Source organism: Microcaecilia unicolor, chromosome 2 (genome assembly GCF_901765095.1).
Source record: "Microcaecilia unicolor chromosome 2, aMicUni1.1, whole genome shotgun sequence".
In the NCBI taxonomy this organism is placed as follows: Eukaryota; Metazoa; Chordata; class Amphibia; order Gymnophiona; family Siphonopidae; genus Microcaecilia; species Microcaecilia unicolor.
In genome coordinates, this window is record NC_044032.1 from 102,882,545 (window position 1) to 102,890,779 (window position 8,235).

At 41.8% G+C, this 8,235-nt stretch overlaps 1 protein-coding gene across 1 annotated transcript in view; it reads left to right on the forward strand.

Annotated features, from left to right (window-relative positions):
- NDUFAF2 (NADH:ubiquinone oxidoreductase complex assembly factor 2) overlaps positions 1–7,763 on the forward strand; it is a 267,607-nt gene extending 259,844 nt beyond the window's left edge. The window contains exon 4 of the mRNA XM_030192281.1: positions 7,311–7,763. Within this exon, the coding sequence (XP_030048141.1) occupies positions 7,311–7,565 (255 nt within the window). The 3' untranslated portion in view covers positions 7,566–7,763. The remainder of the gene's footprint in view (positions 1–7,310) is intronic.
- The last annotated feature ends 472 nt before the right edge of the window (positions 7,764–8,235 follow it).

Genomic DNA, 8,235 nt, shown 5'->3' on the forward strand with positions numbered 1-8,235 from the left:
TTAGAAAAGGTGCAGAGAAGGGCGACGAAAATGATAAAGGGGATGAGATGACTTCCCTATGAAGAAAGGCTAAAGCAGCTAGGGCTCTTCAGCTTGGAGAAAAGGTGACTGAGGGGAGATATGATAGAGGTCTGTAAAATAATGAGTGGAGTTGAACGGGTAGACGTGAAGCATCTGTTTACACTTTCCAAAAATACTAGGACTAGGGGGCATTCAATGAAGCTACAAAGTAGTAAATTTAAAACAAATCAGAGAAAATATTTCTTCACTCAGCATGTAATTAAACTCTGGAATTCATTGCCAGATAATGTGGTGAAGACGGTTAGCTTAGCTGGGTTTAAAAAAGGTTTGGACAGCTTCCTAAGGGAAAAGTCTATAGACCATTATTAAAATGGACTTGGGGGAAAATCCACTGCTTATTTCTTGGATAAGCAGCATAAAATGTTTTGTAATTTTTTGGCATCTTGCCAGGTATTTGTGACCTGGATTGGCCACTGTTGGAAACAGGATGCTGGGCTTGATGGACCTTTGGTCTTTTCCAGTATGGCAATATTACGTACTTATGTACTGCCAGCCCAACGTGGGCACCAGTGGTAGTTCCAGCACCAGTTCGCGCCATTTCCTGAGCTACAGGAGGTTTACCTGGCGGTAATCAGGCAGCACCGGGATAGCACAGGAGCCTCAGTGGGTTACTGTAAGTGCTCCCCCCCCCCCCCCATGGCCATGTCTTTTTTCAGCCTTTTTACCTGCTAGTGCAGGGCCCTTTTTACCGCAACTTAGTAAAAGGACCTCTTTCCATAGCGTCCCACAGATCAATCCAGAAACTTGTGGGTTATGTCCCTCTGCCAGCAGGTGGAGATAAAGAGAACTTCTGAAGCTCAATATACGTGGTCATTTGCAGCCACCTAAACTTCAGTATTCTGTCTAGCAGGTGGAGGGCCGCAACTCTGCATTGTTAGGTTCCTGACCCGTTCCCCCGGGGCCAAGTTGACCAAGTTGATCCTTTCTTGGGGTTGAGGGCAGCCACTTTGGACATGGTGTTGTGGTCCCGGAGCCATATGTGGCCTCTCCAGTGGTTGCTTCTCAGTCGGTAGTCTCCTTTGTCGGAGGACTACTCGGTATGCCTTCCCTGGTCACCTCATTCTCGGTTGGCCATGCGTTCGTGGCTGCGCCCGGAAAATCTTCGCTTAGGAATGCCCCTGGCCACCCTGAACTGGGTGGTGGTATATATGGATGCCAGCCTGTCAGGCTGGGGGACACACTGCCTGAGCCAGTTGGCGCAGGGGACTTGGTCTCTGGTGGAGGCCTCTGGATGATCAAGCGGTTGGAGCTGAGGGCTATCCAACTGGCATTTTGGAAGCTCCAGCTGTTGATACAGGGACAGCCGGTATGAGTTCTTTCGGACAATGCTATGGCAGTAGCATATGTCAACAGGCAAGGGGGCACCAAGAGCACCCCTCTTGCCAAGGAAGTGTCTCTGCTATACCTATGGGTGGAATTGTGCCTACCCCTCCTCTTGGCGGCCCACATTGTGAGATCTCTGAATGTCGAGGTGGACTTTCTCAGTCACCATGCATTGGATCCAGGGGAGGGGGAGCTTTTGAGTTGGGCATTTGCTGAGATCACGGAACACTGGGGGATCCTGGCAATCAATCTCATGGCTCAGGTAATCAGCGCAAAGGTGCCCCACTTCTTCAGCAAGGGCAGAGACCCCAGGTCACAGGGTATTGATGCGCTTCTACAGACCTGTTCCCAGTCTCTACTTCTCTACTTGTTTCCTCCGTGGCCCATGGTGGGCAGGGTAGTGGGATGCATTGCATGGCATCTGAGACGAGTGAATCTGGTGGCCCCGGATTGACCCCAGTGCCCCTGGTATGTGGACTTGATCCATTTGCAGATTGATAGCACCCTATGGCTCCAAGCCCACCGAGGGTTACTGTGGCAAGGTCCAATCGCCATGGAGGATCCCTCCCCCTTGGTCTTACGGCTTGGTTCTTGAAAGGGCGTGGTTAAGGAAGAAGGGTTACCCTGGACATGGTGATTACCACTGTGTTGCCATCATGGAAGCGTTCCACTTCAACATCATATGCACGGGTGTGGCAGACCTTCGAATCCTGGTTCGCAGCAGCAGGCTTCGTCGGCATCGGTGTCGACCATCCTGGCTTTTTTACAGGACGGTCTTGACAAGTTTTTCCACCAGAGTGCAAGCAACTTCGGCAGCTGACTCACGCTTGGTCTCTTTGGAAGAAATTTGCCGGTCGGCAACTTGGTCATGGTGCGTACCTTTTCTAAGCATTATTGGCTGGACGAGTGGTGCAGGGGGACGCCGCATTTGGGGCTTCTGTCCTGGCGGCTGGGGTATCAGTATCCCGCTCTACTTGAGGACTGCTTGGGTACATCCCACAAGTCTCTGTATTGATCTGAGGGACACTATGGAAGGAAGATTTAGTTCTTACCTGATAATTTTCTTTCTATTAGTCTCAACAGATCAATCCAGAGGCCCACCTGTAGATTTATTTGTTTCTCAGCGTGTGTTTTGATCTGTTGCAGTTTGAGTTTACAGCTTTCGGTTCCTGTTGCAATGTCAGACCCATGTGGCGGTTGAAGAGCTTGTACAAGTTTTATGGAGGCAGGAGAGTTCTGATATGTTAGTGGATTGCTTGTTCACACTGCTTTTGGTAGCGACAATACTGAGGTTGCACGTGACCATTTATAGTGAACCTCAAAAGTTCTTTCTATCTCCACTTGCTGGCAGAGGGACATAACCCACAAGTGTCTGGATTGATCTGTTTGGACTAATGGATAGAAAATTATCAGGTAAGAACTAATTTTACCATATGCAGTAAAAATATTAAGTGATGAAAAATTGGAGATTTTTGGCCAATGATGAGTGGTTATCCTGTGGGTACTATATATCAGTGAAGTTCTGAAAAGTACCACAGATTTTTTTGAGGTCTTTTCCTCCATTACAAAATGACAAATTATAAGTTAAGATTTTGGAGGTGTGTTGAGCTTTGTTTTTAAAAGACATTTTTATATATGTAACTGTGTAAATTGGAAAAATTAAACCATTCTCTTACGTACTAGGTTGGAAGTAAGCATTTTTTATGTGTGCTAGATTCTATATATGGTACTGAAAAAGTGCTATTTATTTGCCATGCTTAAAAGTTCGGCATGGTTTTATAGAATAGCGCTTATGCCTGGGAATCATGCCTAATTTTAGGCACTTTGCATCAACTGAAACATGTTGCAAATGTGCACACCTACATTAGACATGTATCCCTATTTTTCTGTAACAATGCATTAATTTTAGGAATGCCCCATTCCACCCATGATTCTCCCATTTTCATGCCCCCTTTTTCAGGTTGTGCATAACATTGAGGCACAGATCTTTTATTTATTTATTGCATTTATATCCCACATTTTCCCACCTCTTTGCAGGCTCAATGTGGCTTACAATACATCATGATAGTTGAAATAAGAAGAGAATAGACATTTGGTATTACAGAAGGATTTTGGGTTGCATGGTAATGGAATACATGATAGTAATATAACAGAAGGCATTATTAAACATCTCTGGATATATGTGGGGAGTTTCACATGTGTTGATCTTTGTGGTATATCTTGTCAAAGAGATGGGTCTTCAGTTGTTTGCGGAAGTTGGTCAGTTCATAGATCGCTTTTAGGTTGCGTGGCAGCGCGTTCCAGAATTGCGTGCTCATATAGGAAAAGGTTGATGCGTGCATTAATTTGTATTTTAGACCTTTACAGTTGGGGAAATGAAGATTAAGGAATGTGCGAGATGATTTTTTAGCATTCCTGGGTGGTAGGTCTATCAGGTCTGACATGTAGGCTGGGGCATCGCCATAGATGATTTTGTGAACTAAGGTACATACTTTGAACGTGATGCGTTCTTTGAGTGGGAGCCAGTGTAGCTTCTCTCATAGGGGTTTTGCACTTCCGTATTTTGATTTTCCAAATATGAGTCTGGCTGCCATGTTCTGGGCTGTTTTGGAGTTTTTTTGAGTATTTGCTCTTTGCAGCCAGCGTAGAGTGAGTTGCAGTAGTCTAGATGACTGAGTACTAATGATTGTACCAGATTACGGAAGACGGTCCTTGGGAGGAATGGTCTTACTCTTTTTAATTTCCACATTGAGTGGAACATCTTTTTGGTTGTGTTTTTTGCATGATTTTCAAGTGTTAGGTGCCGATCAATGGTAACGGCAAGAATTTTTAGGGTTTCTGAAATTGGCAGATTTAGTTTTGGTGTATTGATGGTGGTAAATTTGTTCATATTGTGTTGAGAGGTGAGTATTAGGCATTGGGTTTTTTCTGCATTAAGTTTCAACTGAAATGCATCTGCCCAGGAGTGCATGATATGTAGACTTTGGTTGATGTCGTTGGAAATTTCTTTTAAGTCTTGTTTGAATGGGATGTAGATCATTACATCATCAGCGTATATGTGTAAAACCCAATTAAATTTAATTAGTGCCAATAATTGCTTGTTAAAAGCAAATTATTGGTTCTAATTAGCTTGTTAATTGCATTGCGTATTCATGTTGGGCATGCGCAATATGCACTTAAATCAAGAGTAGTGTTTTGCATTTGTGAAGCAGCAGTGGAAACGTGCGTAAAGAACAAAGTGCACTTTTAATTTAAGGAAGTGAATATCGAGGGATGAGCTTTCTCAACTAATAAAAATTATACTAATCACCCTAATCTGGTCATACAAAGTAAAATCTCTGTACTGTAATGATATCGTAGCGATCCAGGCCAAGCTTTGCTAGCATAATTGTCATGCATTGCGTGAATACAGCTACATTAATGGTCTTATTGAAGATGGAATATGAAATTGAGCAATCACTTGGGATTCCTTGCTCTTTCCTTCAATTTTTTAAGACAGAGAGCAAATGTTCCTGAAGAGTCAGAGAACTCTACTGTGCTTTCAGCCAGGATCCTGGACCCCAGCAATCGTAATCCATAAATAGTGTGCCACTAGCTGTCATCTGCTTCAGATAAAATGCTAATTGTGAAGAAAGGGAGATACAAGACAGTGTGTTTTCTGTAAATGTTCCATAAACCAAATTATAAAAGCTTAATATTTTTTCCCAGTGGAAAATGACAAGTAGAAATGAGGTGTGATTAGTTTTTCTGATATCTAAAATACAAAATCTGAACTGGGGAGATTTTTATCTGCATAATTCTGGCAACGGGAGCAATGAATGCAAAACTATAGTCTGGAGATAACACTGTAGCTGTTTGTGTACATATCAATATCTTACTGTCTATAGTCCTTCAGTTACAGACTCTGTTGGTGCACAGTGCTGCTTTATAATGACACAGTTGTATCAAAGAAGGGTATACATTTTTTCACTGCTCTCTGTACCTTTCAGCAGTTGATTGTGCAGTAACTACAAAGAGACACATCTTCCTCTGGTTCTATGTCCTGTTATACTGGGGATGAGCCGCTCTATTTCCTTTAATTTAAGTGCATTTCAGGCGCTTACCCAACAGCTGTGCATTATGCTGGAGGTCAGGAGGAAGTTTCCACAATCACTCAACAGTGGCACCTCAGGGTGCCTGGGCTTCTGAGGGACCTGTACCTCATGTCCAATGATTGCTATTGAAAACACCGGACTAAACGGAAGGAATTAAACTATGTGTGGGGGGGAGGGGGAACCTAAGACTATTTGTGAATAAACATGTATGATACATTAGCTCCATCTGGGTCCTTTTCCAGTACAATAGAAGGGCCATAGGAGCAGAAGAAAACTTTTGGACCAAAAGCATTCGTAATTCCAATGCACATTAAAATCTGCAGTTGTTCTTATACTTAGTGGCATCATTATTGTTATCTTTTCTGTCTATTTTAAATATTGTAACCTTTTGTTTGCTAGGGGATGTGATCAAAGCTAATAGCATAGCTAAGTTTCAATAAGGTTTGACAAGTTTCTGGAGGAGTTATTCATTAGCACTCAATAGCTAAGCAGACACAGAGCTCACCACCAACTACATTTGGGAATGAGCAACAGTGACTGTCCAACTCTTTCCAAGTGACCCAGACAGTCAGGCTCAATAGACAATTGGTTTGACTCAGTATGACACATTGAAATGGCGCAGTGGGGCTGTTTCTATAAAATATGCAGTAATATTTACCTGTGCAAATGTTTAGAATAATGGAATTTATATGCATATGTGATCACAGACGTGCATATATGCCAAAATTCTACTACTACTACTAATAACATTTATATAGCGCTACCAGCCGCACGCAGCGCTGAACACTTGACATAGAGAGACAGTCCCTGCTCAAAGAGCTTACAATCTAAGTAAAACAGACAGACAAGACATTACGGGCAAGGGAATTACAGGGTAAAGAGGAACAGGGAAGGAGGAGGGCAAATGAGTAACGGTTAGGGGCCAGGGAAGGAGGAGGGCACCTAAGACCTATTTAGTAAATATGCACATAACTTGCACAGCCCCCAGGACTCTATAAATAGTGCGCAAAATTGTGCAGTATCCTGAGATGCGTGTGCAGCTAAATTGGCTAATGAACCAATTACACCAGGTTTCAGTTGGTATAAATCCTCGCACCCAAAACTTGATTTCGGAAATCTGCTCTAAGCAGTATTCTGTGAATTGCCATTTATAGAATAACGCTCTGTGCTGATTGTTTTTTCAGAACAGTTTTTTCAGCACCATTTACTGAATTTAGTCCAGCATGTATTTTACAGATGAGCATTCCCATGAGCAGTACCTAGGCAGGACTCTCGCTTCCATGTGTAACAGAGTGTTTTGTTAAGAGCATATCTCTGGCATTTAGGCGCAAGTACTTATACCAGCTCCATGGTTGGCGTAAGCGTTCGCAGCTAAATTATAGGCACATATTGAAATGGTTATTCTAGTATCTTATAAAGGAAAATAGCCACATATTTTGCTTTATAGATTATGCATCAGACACCCTGTTACAGAATTGCCCTCAATGAGGCCTAGTTGCTTAGGAGCTAAAATTCTTCAAGCAAGAACTACTATCCTTCATGTTGGCTTTCATTCTGTGGTACAGACTATAGAACAAAATGATAGATTTGAAAAAGAAAAATATTAACTCCGTCATCTGCTTGATACACATGTGCCTTTTATATGGTGACTTTGTGTGGTATTGAGGGCACCAACTATGTTTATTCTATTCTTGATTTTATTGATTTTTCCTAGAAGTCAATATAACATGTAACTAGTGAAATCTCCAACACAGGAGAGACTTTTTTTTTCTTTATGTTTTATTTTAAGTAAATTCTATTTTTACGTTTCAGGAAATTTTAAACAACGAAAAAAACAGAGAAGTGGTAAAACTCAGAAGCAATGAGTTGTATGAAAAGGACAAGCTTCAGCAGGTCAAGGAGTATGAGGAAGGACTTGTTGCTCAACCAGGTCGTACCCAAATTAAAGGCCACGCATCTGCTCCGTTCTATGAAACGAATGAGCCTTCGGAGGATCCGACAAGCACTGCTAAGAGCTTTCAGCCAGGATCCTGGACTCCACCAGGTGCCAGCAATCGTAATCCATAAACAGTGTGCCACAAGCTGTCATCCTCTTCAGATAAAATGCTAATTGTGGAGAAAGAGAGATACATTATAGTATGTTTTTCTGTAAATGTGCAATAAACTGAATTATAAAAGCTTAATATTTTTCCAGTGGAAAATAAGAAATAGAAATGAGGTGTCATTATTGTTTCTGATATTCTAAAATACAAAATCTGAACTGTACATGTGAGTGAGACTTTTTATCTACATGATTCCAGCAATGGGAGAATTAAATTCAAAACTCTAGTCTGTGTGGCACACTTTGAAAACATCACTTCTAACAACCCTTTTTAGATAATTCATTTGGCAGGTAATTGAGGTTTTTTTTCTTTCTGATTTGTATCTAATTTCTGAGGCAATAATCTCCTTATCAGAATTCTTTGCAAGTGTCTCACACACTGAAAACACACAACATGAAGAATGGGCTTAGAGAGGAAGACTTTGAAAAACTGGTGATGGGTGATAGTTTTTAAACACAACTTCAAAATTAATGCTCTCCAAATGAGTATATGTCAACTTTTTAACACTTTTTAAATCAATTTTGTTAATTTCACTAAAAATGAGAGGAAAAGCCTCAATTGACTCCTTCTTGGCTACAAAGCCGAGCACTTTTAGGAGTTCATGCAGTCATTATTGGCAGACAAACCTCCCAAAG